This window comes from Mytilus trossulus, chromosome 1 (assembly GCF_036588685.1).
Source record: "Mytilus trossulus isolate FHL-02 chromosome 1, PNRI_Mtr1.1.1.hap1, whole genome shotgun sequence".
Lineage (NCBI taxonomy): Eukaryota > Metazoa > Mollusca > Bivalvia > Mytilida > Mytilidae > Mytilus > Mytilus trossulus.
The window spans coordinates 80935273-80951249 of record NC_086373.1 but is presented as its reverse complement, the minus strand read 5'-3'; the positions used below and the strand labels follow the sequence as shown (position 1 = coordinate 80951249).

Below are 15977 nucleotides of genomic sequence, written 5' to 3'. Positions count from 1 at the left end.
CAATTCTATATTAATATTCTTGTAATTGTTATAAAACTCATCAAATGACATAGTTATAAACCTCATCTTGAACAGTATCAAGTTCGTTTTAGAACTTTACATGTGACGTCACTTTGTGGTGTTGGCCCAGTTGTGTCAAATACAGTTCGTGGTTCTGTTGTGCTGTTTTGTGTGCTGTACGATGTTGCTTTACATGTTCGTTTTATTCTATGGTTAGCATGTCGAAATGTACTATTGTATTGTATTATATTTGTGCATTTCTCTGTCCTGAATGATGTTGCATTTATTTGTACTGTATTCCTGTCATGTAATGGTTTTATATTAGTGTTATATTAATCATTGTCATACAAGTGCGAGGTTAATTAGCCACAAAACCAGGTTCAATCCACCATTTTTTCTTAGAATGTCCTGTACTATGTCATGAAAATGGCAGTTCTTATTTTATAGTTCGTTTTTGTGTGTGTTGCATTGTCGTTTATTTTTTGTTCACTTCAGTGTTTCTATGGTTTCGTTGTTTTCCTCTTAGATTTGATGTTTTCCTCGGTTTTAGTCTGTAACCCGGATTTGTTTTTTTTTTCTCAATCGATTTATGACTTTCGAACAGCGGTATACTACTATTGCCTTTATTCAAGTTATTTTTTTAAGATAGGGGCATGGTAAACAAAAATACATGGCGGCCTAGTATATGCACATATACGAATGTATGCGTAAAATACTACAAATTTGATACAATTTGTTAATGTGATATACAAATTATTCCTCTTGATATGTTGAGTTAAATACAATTGTTTCGTTTTGATACATTTCTATAGTTTTACTTCTGATTTTGATTGAGTTATTCTGTATATTTTAATCATTACATAGAATAGGAATTCCTGTAAAAAAGTTGTACCAATATAAGTCAGACGTAATACTTATATTATTATAGAATCAATTGCACAGTATTGTTCAATAGCAAGAAATGCTCAATTGCACAGTATTGCACAATAGCAAGAAATCTCCAATTGCATAGTATTGTGCAATATCAAGAAATTTTTAATTGCACAGTATTGCACAATAGCAAGAAATATCTAATTGCACAATATTGCGCAATAGCAAGAAATTTTCAATTGCACAGTATTGCCAATAGCCAGAAATATTCAATTGCACAGGATTGTCCCGTTTTCAAATTGGTCTACATTAAGATCCAAAGGGCCAAAAATTGAACTTTGTTTCATTTCAACAAAAATTGAATTCTTAGGATTCAAACGCATTGATCTCAGCAATTTCTTCACTGTCGTTCCCTCAATAACTGCATTAAACAGTTTCTAATCATTTTTCATTCAAAACCATTTTATTATACCAATGCCTCACACACAACATATTATAGTATACTGTTGTCTATCAGTCCATCATCCACACTTCAGACAATAACTAGAAAACACTTCCCCCTACTTTCAAGAAACTTTGTTGAAATGTTTATATCTATTGACATTAGCTCCACATCGATTTTATAAATTTTAAAATTTTCATTTCCATGTTATGAAGAGAGATTTTATCCTTAAAAAAGAGAGAATTTTCAAAATTTGAACAATAACACAAAACTGCATCCATCACCTTTAATTAAACTTTGGGGAATTGTTTACACTATTGACCTAAGGTCCCTTTTGATTGTAATAAATTTCAGATTATACATTTCTGTGTTATGAATTTTTATATATGCTAAAAAAAAAAAGGATTTTATAGTTTTTGGACACCTATAAGTGCAGGAGTTTCTGGCTACATTGAAAACCCATTGGAGGCCTTCAGCTGTTGTCTACTCTATGGTTGGGTTGTTGTCACTTTGACACTTTCCTCATTTCCCATCTCAATTATTCACATAAACACTTCCACATCATTTTATAAAACTTGGGTGAATTGTCTATGTCTGTTGACTTCAGCTACATTCCAAAATTTAAAACAAGATTAACAACTACAGGTCCCCAAATAGCCTTCAACAATGACAAAAGCTCATACAGCACAGTCAGCTATAAAAGACCTTAAAATGACAAATATAAAACAAATGAAATGAGAAAACAAATAGACTAATAATTTTACAAAACAAAATAGTTCAACCTTTAAGCAAGCTTTAAAGGAATCAAGACATATCATGCGCTTAGAGTGCAGCTATTTATTAACAAACTCCCTATTCAAACACTCAAACAACTAATTCATAGAGAGGGTGGAAGTTGAAGCCCCCTTTTTTATCAGTCAGTGCATTTGAATGAAGACATGTACACATCAACTCAATTTGTTAATACACATTTCCAGTCTAGCTTTCAATACATTTGTAACGACCTTTAACCCCCACTGACAATTTGCGTCTGTGTCCATACTTGTATTATAGAAAAAAATCATGAAAAACTACCTGCCATAGTAGTGGTAGAAGACACTGTATAAGTAACCCATTTATTGGAATGTCTTCTAAAACTTTGACCAAAGACTCCCTGTTTGGTCTGTCTTGATGCCAGAATCTGTTTGGTGCTATATGAAATGTCTTGTTACAGCTGTCAATATGAATGGCAAAGACAAGTTTTAGAAACAGCTTTGGATGCACACAGATGAATTCGCCTTCGTCGCTATGGTAGCATCCATGTTTGAGTATTACTCCCTAAAATGATACATCAGTTTTATTAACTCTGAACAGATTCGAATGTAATTGGAAATGAAATAAAAAAAAATCTTTCTAATTTTGTCATGTCTGTATACTAATGATTCCACTACTTTAAAAAATATGTCATGATTATACAATAATATAGTGAGCTAGACGTTGCTTTGTCTACAAAATGTCCATCGATAGAGGTGGCATCAAATAAATTGAAGGCGATAGTAATAAAGAACTTGGAGAATATTAAAAACCTTAAATAAAAAAAAGGTTGCCAAATATTTGGGTCATCAAAGCATGAGGAGAAAAAACATATTCATATTGAAAGTTTTAACATTCCAAGGAAGGATAATTTATAAAAACTAAAAAGTGACCGTCACACAAGCACCTAATATTTTGATAGATAAACAGAAGTTCCTTCTATTTGAAAGACTTCACATAGTATATTTTTATATTCAATAACATTACAATATACCTGCGCGGTTAAACTGTTCAATATATTTCCAATTTCAGCTGGTGTCACAATATTGTTATATTCAAGTGTAGAACTAAACACAACATCCTTTCTTTGTTTCAACACCGTATTCTTTAGTCTTGTCAAATCATCTTTTTCTGTAATCATGTTTTCTATTTCTTCTCTTAAAAGTGTAGTTAATATTGTCAGAAAACCCTGTAAAAGATTGAAATTAGTCTCAAGAAATGTTGTTTAGCAGTGAGTCTTAATATAAATGGTGCAGTCTGAGTTATAGCAATGCATTGTAATAACTGTTTCTTGTTTTTTTTTATTTCTGACAATTCCAAGAGAAGATAATAATTATTTTGGTATTTTTTTTTAAAAGCGAAGCTTTAAACAAAATTATACATTCTTAGACTTTCAAACTTTCTGTCTGAACCGTATCTTATTTCAGGACCACTCGCAGTGAGAGTAAGATTTGTTGGAGTTACCTACCTTTTCTTTGGTCGTATGTAGTTTGTGGTAAGATCTGGAAAGTCTGTTAACTCTGAAATCAAGTATGACACACAGTTATATTTGTATTGAATACTTGATCCTTTACTTTGATATAAAACTGAGTGGTGTGCTAAACCGAAAGTATTAAGGTATAATAGAACACGTTTTTCTCGCCGAGTAACAAATATGATACTGCTTTTGGTATTTGTCTAACAAGGCAACCAGTACAATTTTTCGCAAATATTTAGCGCAGTTCGTGTTGCTTTGTACTGCGCAGCTGTTAGCTTCATGGCTTTCATTAGGGTGTCACTCTGTATTTAATCTTTATCCAAATTTTATTTAAGATTATAACAAGGCAACAGTAGCTTAAGACCTAGTCACACTGTCACGTTTTACTTCGTTTATAATTGCTACGTTTTAACGACATTTTGAAGAAAAATGTCCCGTTATTTTGAAAGCTAGGTTTTACTCTGAATTACGTTCTTACCACGTTTTGCTACGTATATTCGCGTTTCGCTGTACGCTTTCAAAACGTAGTAAATCGTAGCTCTTGAAACGTGACAGTGTCACTGTGACTGGGGCTTTACCGATTAACAAATCTTTTACATCGATTATGATGATTTCAATCAAGGTCAAACAATTCTGGGGGGAATTGCACAAATTTTAAAATGAGCTAGACCGGGCGCGTTAACAAAATAAGCGTGTCCTGCAATGCATTTATCACCTGTCATGTAAATCCTCGTTCAGTCAGAATGTCGCGATTGTGAATAGGATATTTCAAACATTTAATTTGTTAACAATGATTTTTATTTTCAGCGATTGATTTGACAAGACTTTTACTCAATTAGAAATAATATGCAGTTTATTTATAAAACTCAACTAACCGTATATAGTACTTACTGGGATTGACTTTGCTTGTATGTGTTAAGACTTTCATCAAGAACTTCAAAGGTTTGTACTGTTTGCTGAATGACATCCGACGTGGAATTTTGCGATACATTCGTGATAATTACATGTTGAATGCCCTGTTGTAACAAGAATACTTTTAAAATACTTTTTTCATAAATTTAACAATAGAAAAAGTTATTTGTAAAAGAAACTTTATGAAGGCAAACAATAAACAGATAAACTAAAAATAATACTACAAGGTTTCAATGGCTATAGAAGATACATGCACTGGAAAACATGTGTTCGAGCAACACTTGAACTTCTCAGGGTAATATAATAACTGATGAATCAAGCAATTTCAAAACAGGTCACTCAAACATTCTTTCTAAGTTGTTATAAGAAACAACTTTTAACTTGTTAAGGCTCGGGGTTAATAAGATATAAAAAAAAGAAGATGTGGTATGATTGCCAATGAGACAACTATCCACAAAAGACCAAAATGACACAAACATTAACAATTATAGGTCACCGTACGGCCTTCAACAATGAGCAAAGCCCATACCGCATATAGTCCGCTATAAAAGGCCCCGATAATACAATGTAAAACAATAGACCACTTTCGAGTTCATCCGTCACCGGAAAAAACTCGTCAATTATACGCGCCTTTATCACCGTCATTTGTGCGTTTAGGGGCGTCGTCACTTCCTTCCAATGTTGAGCGAGTGGTAGGAAAACTATAATTCTATATTGTACGAATTATTCGGCAAATTGAATTCTCAAAATTGACAATCAACACTGCTGTCATTAGGGAATTGTCAGTAAGTACATACAAAGCAACCATTATTTCTAGTTTATCCTCCACAAAGACGATCACTTAGACGCTTGATGAACGTAAATAGTGCAGGGATACAGGCGACCCCCTCTATCTGGTAAATGACGTCATAAAGGAGGGTCTGGATGGGGGGGTCTGTTATTCTGTAAACATTTAATTTTCACCCCTTTTTTCTCTAATCTTTAAAAAATTAACCCCTTTTTTCTCTAATCTTCCAAAAATTAACCCTTTTTTTCTCTAATCTTCTATTTTTTTGCCCATTATTCTCTAATCTTCATTTTTTAAGGGCATTATTCTTTAATCATTTAACCCCATCCAAACCCTCATAAAGGCGTGCATAATTGACGAGTTTTTGCCGGTGACGGATGAACTCGAAAGTGGTATATTCAAGACTTTGAACGATAGTATAGAGCAGTTTGTTTTCCTTTGTTGATATGTATATTTTATTTTGAGTTTTTATTGTATAATAATTGTTCAATTACAGTCTCAATGCCGTATTATCCCACCTTCTTTCGTCAATACCATCAATCCTCAACATTTTGTTATCACTCTATGTGTTAATGTGCTCACATTTCAAAACATACCTTGAAAGCAAAATTTCTCCATAGTTTGGCAATCTTTTCCGTTGCTGTAATGTCTTCATTACGAACTATGATGATAACAATGGCATACTGGTTTATAAATAGTTGAGATATTCCTTGGCTGAGCTGAAAAACATTTATCATTGGGGAAAAAAACCCAGAATATATTTCTTTTTCAAAGATTTAAAATGTGAAAATACGCACGATGTTTATAAAGAAAGTGTTTCATCAATTAATTAATTTCCACCACAGCTGTTATGTTCTATTTATTTATGTTCGCTGGTATTGCATCCAGTTACAAACTACAAAATTGTAATGAAAATAGAAAGTACCGTTGAGAAATATGTTGTGCAAGAATTCGAACATATTCGTACTCATTAATTGCAGATAATTTTCTGTTACAGACCTCATCCATGGCTATGATAATTAAAGACAATACTTTGACATTAATGCCAGCCTCCAATTTTATCGATATTTTAAGCGATCTCCCAGATATTGGATAACATACCACCTATCTTTTAATAAAGATTAAAATTACAAATAACGAAACACAATCTGCTTTATACCGTATCCAAACATATAACATATAGCGTTTAAAAAAGCTATCAGTCACTGCGAGTACTCTCATACTGTACTTTGTGTCTTTTTGTTGAGTAGGATATATTAAGACTCTGGCACGCCCGCTCTGTGTTTTTATTATTATGGTTTTTTTTCTACATTGTATCGATCTGACGTGTCCACTCTTTAAAACTGATGTTAATCTTTTTTTTTTATTATGTTGTACTGTTACAGCAGTGTCCCAGGTAAGGGAGCATTGGCACAGTTAGGCATGAACACCGTCTCTTTCTTTATGTGCCTTTTCCAAGTCAGAAGCATGTAATTCAGTAGCTGTCGTTGGAACTTATAAAAAAAAAAGATATGGTATGATTGTCAATGGGACAACTCTCCACAAGAGACCAAATGACACAGAAATTAACAACTATATGTCACCGTACGGCCTTCAGCAATGAGCAAAGCACATACCGCATAGTTAGCTATGAAAGACCGCGAAATAATATATGTAAAACAATTCAAACGAGAAGAAGAAAAGCCTAATTTATGTAAAAAAAAAAATGAAAAAAAAAATATGTATAACATCAACAAACGACAACCACTGGATTAAAGGCTTCTGATTTGGGACAGGCACGCACATACATACAGAATGTTGCGGGGTTAAACATGTTAGCGGGATCCCAAACCTACCCCTAACATGGGACAGTGCTGTACAGCACAACATAGAAACGAACTATCAAAATAATTTTAAAAAGACTTAACTCTTCAGATGGATACAATAGAAATACATCTAACAAAAATACAAAGCGGACGTGGCCGGGTACTTGTATATCCCAACAACAAAAAGACTCTCCTGTCTGTCATAGGTATTTTATTTTCGTCAAATTTTTTTATATGAATTAATACTTTTCATGTCGGTGTTTTTAATAGCCAACTATACGCTTTATGGGATTTTTCCGTTGTAGAAGGCCGTACTGCTGCTTTTAATTGCATGCATCTACTTCATATGATGTTTGATGGACAGTTTTTAGTTTGCAATCATACCATTTGTCTATAAATAGTCATATAAAGGCAACAATACCGATGTTCAAAATCAAGGTAACACTTTTTTTAGAGAATCAAATGAACCACAATAGGAACGATACCGGATAGATTAAGCCTCTCCTGCTAGGCATGATAGACAGGTGAATTTTAAAAGTTTAATTCTAATCTTATATATCTATGGAAAGTTGTTTGCATTTCAGAATGTGGTCGATTTTCAACAGCTGGAAAAAGTGAAGTTGCTGTCATAGAATCTTTTCAGTCAGGTTTTGTTCAAATTTTGAAGAAAAAGCTTCAGTTTTCAGAGTCGCCTTTTTCCTTTTATATGTATTTAACAATAAAGCTATAATTCAAATAGTTAAAACAATCTTGGTTAAATTTACTATTAGTTGATATAGCACTCCGTGCCATCATGTACATGTATCTTCATGGAAACATAAAAAGTCTTTAAGAGAGCTTGTTCAAAAATAATGTTCTTGCGGGATTAAAGATTTTCTTAAGGTGTAAAAAACGAAACGGTTTGAAACGTATATTTACTTTTTTCTTTAATGTTTAAGATATTATAAATAATGAAAGTTCAAACACAAGATATATATTTATGCCAGAAACGTACGGAAGCCGATAAGGGCCATTCAAAAAAAAAAATATGTCGTTATTACGACATAGCATGTCGTAATTTCGACATAACATGTCGTTATTACGACATCGCTATGTCGTAATTTCGACATAACATGTCGTTATAACGACATCACTATGTCGTAATTTCGACATATCATGTCGTAATTACGACATCAGTATGTCGTAATAACGACATGGCTATATTTAAAAGAATATGTATTATGATTGGCAAGAGACTAAATGACAAAGAAATTAACAATTATACGTCATCATAATGTCCCCGATAATTATAAAAGCCCCCGCAGGGTCAGCTATAAAAGAGGGAAGAAAGCTACCAGAGGGAGAGTCCCCGAAATGCTGTGTGGCAGACAGTGTTATTATTCAATTATTAGCTCCCTTGGTAAAACTCCAAATTTCATATTTAATGCAATTTATTATTAAATAATTTACATGAAGCTTAATAAGTATATATTTGTTTATTGCATAGCTTTTGCTATTTGAATTCATTAGTTAAAGACATTTATTTATATTGTAAAGTTTAATATTTGCATCGTCGCAAAATCTTTGGTTACCTTCTTTGGATATCTTCATTGAGAAACTTATATATGTTATAGATACCAATTTAGATTAACATGGGCCATAATGCTAGGGTGCACTGTCTCATTTACATGAACAAGTTACCGGTCGTAGAATAGTTATGCAGTCACACATGTTGGAAGAATGAAATGTGGAATATTAAAGGACTGAAATTGTACAACCAAGTCAAGCCAAGCTTTTCATCTCCTTTTAAATAAGCGCAAACTACATGGCTTGTTGGTATACGGGTGTATTGAAGTATCAATAGCTCTATTTCTACTTTCAAACGTTGGGCACGCGCGATGTTCCTACAACCCCTAGGATTTAAAACAGAATCTTCGAAATTTCATTCGCAAAACAAAATTAAAGTGTTAGAAAACACGAACCAATATTAAAACAAATTCAATATATGTTTTGAATTATGTTTTTACAGCTCTTGATCATCTCCTAAGTAATATCTAGTATATTTGAGGATTAAAAAAAAGAAAGCTATGTGAAAAAACGGATGTCCCCATCCAACGTTACATTTATGAAAAACTGTTTTAACTCTTATGTATAGTGATCCTATTTCTTATTCTCTGATCTTCTTGATTCTTGACAGGAACAACGACATGTGTCGGTTCTTTGTGGCGTTAAAGCCGTTATTTTACCAAATTTCCTTTGACTCGACTGCATATTATAGTAGAAAATGAATAAAAATAGTAAGACAATAATAATATCTAATAAAAGTACAAATATTTGCCTCATGTGAGTTCAAATATTGCTGATTCAATAAAATCGTCTCTACACAGTCGTTTTTCAAACGGTAGCCATTTTGTCTAAGTTGATATTTCATTTTTCAAAGCAGTTAAGGCGTATTTTTTTTTTATAATTGATCAAAACAAAAATTAGATATACGAAGAGTAAAACATGCCAAGATTCTTTCCTTATTAACAACATATTTGGGTCTTAAAGGAATAAAATGCTTCAATACATTACAAAACGGTAGCCATTTTTTCAAACGTCTGAAAACGTCTAAAATCCTAAAGACGCTAATTTCCGACGTTAAATGTGCTAAAGTTTCAATTAAATGTTTATGATAATTAAAACAAATCGTGTTATGAAATTTGGAGAAAGATGTTAATGATTGCTGCCGAAAAATAGTGCATGTTGCTAAAGACTCCAATATCAAAACACTTAATACCAGTTCTAGGAATGTTTTACTTCGCGATTTGTCCTGCTATTTCGTGATGAAAGTAATTCCTGTACTAGCAAAGCCGGAACTTTTCGTCAATATAAACTTGTGCATGAAATGGAGGTAATTGAAAGACGAATCCCAAACAGCAACGAAAACCGTTTCATCGAATTAAAAAGAAAAGGGATTATATCTTTATTTGCCGTTTTCGTGGACGACCCAGGAGTTACTATATTTTAAAATGTATATATCTGAAGATGACTTGGGAAATAATTCTCAAGCCAAGGTTCAAGTAATTGAAGGGGTGTATTTCGACAACTTATGTGTCAGGGAAAATACAATTCTATTCAAATTTAACCAAGGGTAAAAATGTTCGATTTACTTGCAGAGTGTCAGATATATTTGTATTGGGGATGAATTAAGATATAGAAATTTCACAATGACAGATGATATTCAACTTGAAAGTTAAACATCCTATGATAAAAAAAAATTGAAAACCGTATACATGTACTTCCGTCCCATCTTTCCTTCCTACATTACTTGCGACAGTACTGCATTTTAAGTTGAAATAACTTAAAGGGTAAACATTATTATATCGATTTCCACAACTCGAGGTAGTTTTTTGATAATATGACATCACAAAACGAACAGAACCAGAATCAACCAACAATATAAAAAACCGAATAAAACTTGCAAAAATTAATCGAACTCAAAGACCCTCTTCGACGTCGCATTTTAAGTGTAACGTGTTGAAGGAATTTCGTGCCGAACGTTTGAAAGTAGCATTAGAGTAATTGATACTTTAATTCACCCTTATTACAAGAAGCCATGTAGTTTGCGCTTATTTTGAGGGAGATGGGATGCTTAGCTGGCACATTAGGCCCGCATAACTATTTGACAAATAGTTATCAAAAGTACCAGGATTATAATTTTATACGCCAGACGCGCGTTTCGTCTACATAAGACTCATCAGTGACGCTCAGATCAAAATAGTTTGAAAGCCAGACAAATACAAAGTTGAAGAGCATTGAGGACCCAAAATTCCAAAAAGTTGTGCCAAATACGGCTAAGGTTATCTACTCCTGGGGTAAGAACATCCGTAATTTATTAACCAATAATTTTTTGTTGTAAATATTTAAGTTTCTCACTGAAGGTATTCAAAGAAGGTATCCAAAGATTTTGCGACGATGCAAATATTAAACTTTACAATATAAATAAATATCTTTAACCAATGAATTCAAATAGCAAAAGCTATGCAATTAACAAATATATACTTATTAAGCTTCATGTAAATTATTTAACAATAAATTGCATTAAATATGAAATTTGGAGTTTTACCAAGGGAGCTAATAATTGAATAATAACACTGTCTGCAACACAGCATTTCGGGGACTCTCCCTCTGGTATCTTTCCTCCCTCTTTTATAGCTGACTATGCGGGGGCTTTTCTAATTATTGGGGGCATTATGATGACGTATAGTTGTTAATATCTGTGTCCTTTAGTCTCTTGGCAATCATAATACATATTCTTTTATATATAGCGATGTCGTTATTACGACATAGCGATGTCGTTATAACGACATAGTGATGTCGTTATTACGACATAGTGATGTCGTTATTACGACATAGTGATGTCGTTATTACGACATAGTGATGTCGTTATAACGACATGATATGTCGAAATTACGACATAACGATGTCGTTATAACGACATGTTATGTCGAAATTACGACATAGCGATGTCGTTAAAACGACATGTTATGTCGAAATTACGACATAGCGATGTCGTAATAACGACATGTTATGTCGAAATTACGACATGCTATGTCGTAATTACGACATATAATTATTTTTTTGAATGGCCCTTATCGGCTTCCGTAGAAACGTACCTCTTTGTCCGAAAAATTCCAAATTTCACAACTTGCTTTTTGGCTAACTGAAATCAATAATATTTCAATGTGTAAGTATGTTTTATAAACATAAAATTATATTCATAATATTAGCTAGAAATAAATATTTCAATGTGTTACCGATTTATATACACTGTTTTTTTTTTTTTTTGTATTTTTCTTATCGCCCTATTTTCCACTTTTTATGTCCCATCCTTACTTTTTCCAACATTGTTAAAAAGACAAATATCAACATTTTTATAAAGATAAGATGTACACGATTGGAACAATATTTGTTTCTTTGTAATATGGCATAAGAATCACGAATATTGTATTTCTTTGGTCAAAATTCCAAGTAATTTTAAAAGAGCTCATGCTGTTGAAAAGTATATATTAGTTGATTTGGCTCGTTCAGTGACTATTTTATCTTTTCAGATGGAAAGATATGCTTCCTATTAACGATATATCTTGCTATTTCATTGAAGCACTACCGCCTCCATCTTCGTTGCCCTTGTCTTCTTAATCTTATCTTATATAAACGTACTGCAATAGTATGTACCGCAGCGAAGCTGTTAAAAAATTGATCTGATTATTTATATAGTTTGAATAGGGCAAGTAGTTATTACTAAAAGATAAAATATTTTGCATTGTTTATGTCTTGAGAACTAGTTTAAAGATTTAGGAGAGAATTTTGACATTTGAATATAACTAGGTTTGTAATCAAAAGAGGAAAAAAGAATACTGGTTCTACTTTAAAATCACATATTTCTCCTAATTTGATTGAAAGTAACATGATTATGAAATCCTTATAGATAATAATTATCCTTACGTGGTAATGTATAAATTTCGACCTCCTCATCAACAAACACGGCTGTATCATTTATGTCCCTGGAGTTAGACGATGTACTTATATGATCTTTATTGTACTCGCTTAAGGTCACTCGGGTTAAATCTTGTCTGTCAGAAAACGTTCCACCAAACACGAAAACATTGCACCTGAATTACAAACAGAAAACAAAGCATAAAAAATGTTATTGTTTATTGCGAAAATCTTGCCATTTTGGACAACAACACCAACAGCTGACGTCATTAGATTAGATTATCATTAGTAAATATTTGTGTCAAAGTTCATGTATTTAAAAGCAATGTATTATTTGGCTTCATATAGACACATTGAGTTCACTTGAGATGGAACTGATTAAACTGATTGACAACCGTTTTTATTGCTGGAGTTCATGCCGCTCAATCGTCACCTTTCTTTGATGTTGTTTTTTATTCGAACTGTTGTTTGCTTTTTTATCGTTTGTGGGCAAAGCATATGGTGTTGTCTATAATTTGTCTTCGATGTATTGTTTTTTTTTATGTTGCCCCGAATTTAGGATTAAGAGCAAATACATGTTGGATTCAGAATTATTCCTGTAGATATTTATTATATGAATTAGCAAAGTAAAAAGTCCGAACCTCGATATCGGTCAAGTACAAAGCAATGTTCGTGTACATATAACATTTGCCACTGTACAATCATTCCCGATGCATCGATCTTTCAATCAAAAACACAAATCATACAGATGAAGGAAGATGTTACTTAGCAATAGAATTTGCCCTAGACAGTACATGTTTGTTCCCTTGAATTAAGTTTTGGCACAATCTCTATTTTCTCATAATACATCTTTTATTATATTAAGAAAATTAAGAAAACAAGATAATGACGCAATATACCAATAACACATGCTTTCAACACGAAAGAGCAGATTATGTCAACATTTCGATAAAAAGGAAGAAAACACAAAGTAGCATTATACTATGAAGCAAACATTATTTTGCCTTCAGAAATTTTCTGAATTTTTTTTAAATGCAAGCCCTGTAAAATGATCGAGTAAGATATCATAGATTCTATTTACACATGTTTACTAATTCTTTCTATTCTGTAATGGACGAATGGAATTTAATTGTAAAAAGTTTGTCCTTAAACGCAAAAAAATAACGATTTTAAACAGTGTTCTTTGTTTGAGAGAATTTTGTTTATTTGAGGTAAATTTCGTTATTATCAATTGAACTGCAAACTGTCTTTTAGCGTTCATTTTTAAAAAATACCGTCGATTTCTTCATCTCAAAAAAGGTTTTTGTTGTTAACTTTTATTTTTTCATAAAACTGACCACTGAAACTGTGCTTTAAATTACATTACAGGGTGAAAAAATAATTAAAAAGGGATTCGGGGGATATCGAAATAACAGATATCCAGCAGTCACCTCTAAATAAAGACTGTACAGGTATTGGAAAGACAAAATTGTAGAATAAAGTGGGTTTTTTTTAAAAGACAAAATTGTAAAACAATATGATTACAACACATTTTTTTCATAAATTAACAAAGCAATTCAAAGTACTTTTTTCTGCTTTGATTACATCATCTTCGACCATTTGGTAGTCATAATTAACATACAAACATAAAACTTACCTGTCCACGACATCAACGCTGGATTCCATTTTGTTTTAATAATTTACGTGAAGAACATGTGTAAACAATCGAGATGCTGAAGATATTGTTTATCTTTGAAAACACCTGTCAGTTCTCAAATGAAATGAACAAGGTTCTGTAAACGGACAGCTATGTAAATACTTCATATCTTTATTTAATTTAGAATTCCAGATATCTTATGTGTTTTCCTAAACATGAACCGTTGCCAGCATTGTAAATCTCTGCCAACAATATTTGCGGTAATTTCCAATTTCCAGAACTTCCTATTGTTCCTGTTACATGTGTAATTGCTCATTAAACTTTTACAGTCGATATCTTGTGAGGTTTTATGTTTACTGTTTAAAGGTAGAATCAGAGATAAAAACAATCCTTCCTTTCAAAGTTTAATCAAAGATGGTACTTTGATGGCAACCGTTTTTTGCTGTAAGATATATACATTCATTACATTTCTGTAGAGGCTACATAATGGTTTTTATATTAGTTACTAGTCACAACTTGAAAATATTGTATTCTTTTATATGAGTGACGATGAAGCAGTTCAATTATAAAAGACACTTAAAAACACATATCTACAAGTCCCACTCTAAAGATTCCTTACTTTGTACATTCTAATGTATAATCATATAGTTTTAAGAGACCTCGAAATTAGTTATTTTTGTAATAAAAAGAAATAATTAAGTATTACAAATTAAATTTGCAAAGATGAATTCCAAGTGATGATAACCAACAATAGTGACAGTCACTAAAAACAAAAGTTGAACAACACGAACTCAATAAAAAATTGAGGTATTCAGGTAAGATAAAATATGAGATAAATGCCTGTGCTGTATAATTATGCGGGTTTGCGCCAATTACTGTTTTTCAAGCTACGACATAGTGATTACATTAAATTGGGAAGTAGCTATTCAGCAGCAGTAAAAAGAAAGTATTTCTCAGAAAAGGAAACATTTGTCGTGTACACTGTCGGTTCCAAGTCAGAATAAAGAAGGAGGGAAGTAATTTTTCTTCTAGTTGGCGCAATCGTATGTTTTATTTTTGGCGCAAATGATACAATGTAACTTTAAAACAGGTGGCGCAAAAGTAGCATTGGATACAAAAAGTTGTGGCGCAAAAGGACGCATTTTTGGCGCAAACGGATCTCTCCCATTATGCGTTGGGGGAAGCGATATAAGATTTTAGTCGGAGCCATACTTAGAGATTACTCAACATGTATCTATTATCATTAATATTATAGTGTGTATCTTCAGTCCGGTGCTCTTGGCACAGTAGTAATGGATAAAGGCGGTAGTTTAGTTCTCAATTGTTTAATTTCAATTTCTATAATTCAATAATTCCAACGAATATACTTCATATGAATTATGTTTCTACAAGTTGATTCAATAGTCTGCTTTTCCTGCAATGATTCCATTGATAGAGGGTTGCTGCTTACACAGATGCTATTGAACTACAAATGTTTGTGATCTACGTGGTTAAGTTGGCCGGGTCATTCCTTTGGAAGTTTTGCGGACGCTATAAGTTGTTCCCTGTAATGATATAGCTCTGTCACGAATATGTTCCAATTTTTGTAGAAATAATCCCGATTGTGACATAGCACCAAAATGTACACTTCCGACAAGAGACATGAAAGATGACAAATGAAGAGCAGAATCTTCTTACCCTTCCGTAGCACATGATATCAACCCAATATTTTGGTGGTGTTCGTGTTGCTGAGTCTTTAGTTTTCGAAGAAGGGTTTTGTGTATTGATGTTTGTCGTCATATTGATTTTCGTTTTAGATT

General features: G+C 32.5%; 1 protein-coding gene across 1 annotated transcript; it reads right to left on the bottom strand.

Moving 5' to 3' along the window:
* Positions 1 to 1850: 1850 nt before the first annotated feature.
* LOC134696341 (uncharacterized) lies at positions 1851 to 14558 on the bottom strand. Its single transcript, XM_063558102.1, has 9 exons — positions 14179 to 14558; positions 12552 to 12718; positions 11723 to 11769; positions 5877 to 5999; positions 4473 to 4597; positions 3573 to 3624; positions 3099 to 3293; positions 2387 to 2629; positions 1851 to 1919 (listed from the first exon to the last, which is right to left on the bottom strand). The coding sequence occupies exons 1-9, from the start codon at positions 14205 to 14207 to the stop codon at positions 1851 to 1853; spliced, it is 1050 nt and encodes a 349-aa protein (XP_063414172.1). The 5' UTR covers positions 14208 to 14558.
* Between the last annotated feature and the right edge of the window lie 1419 nt (positions 14559 to 15977).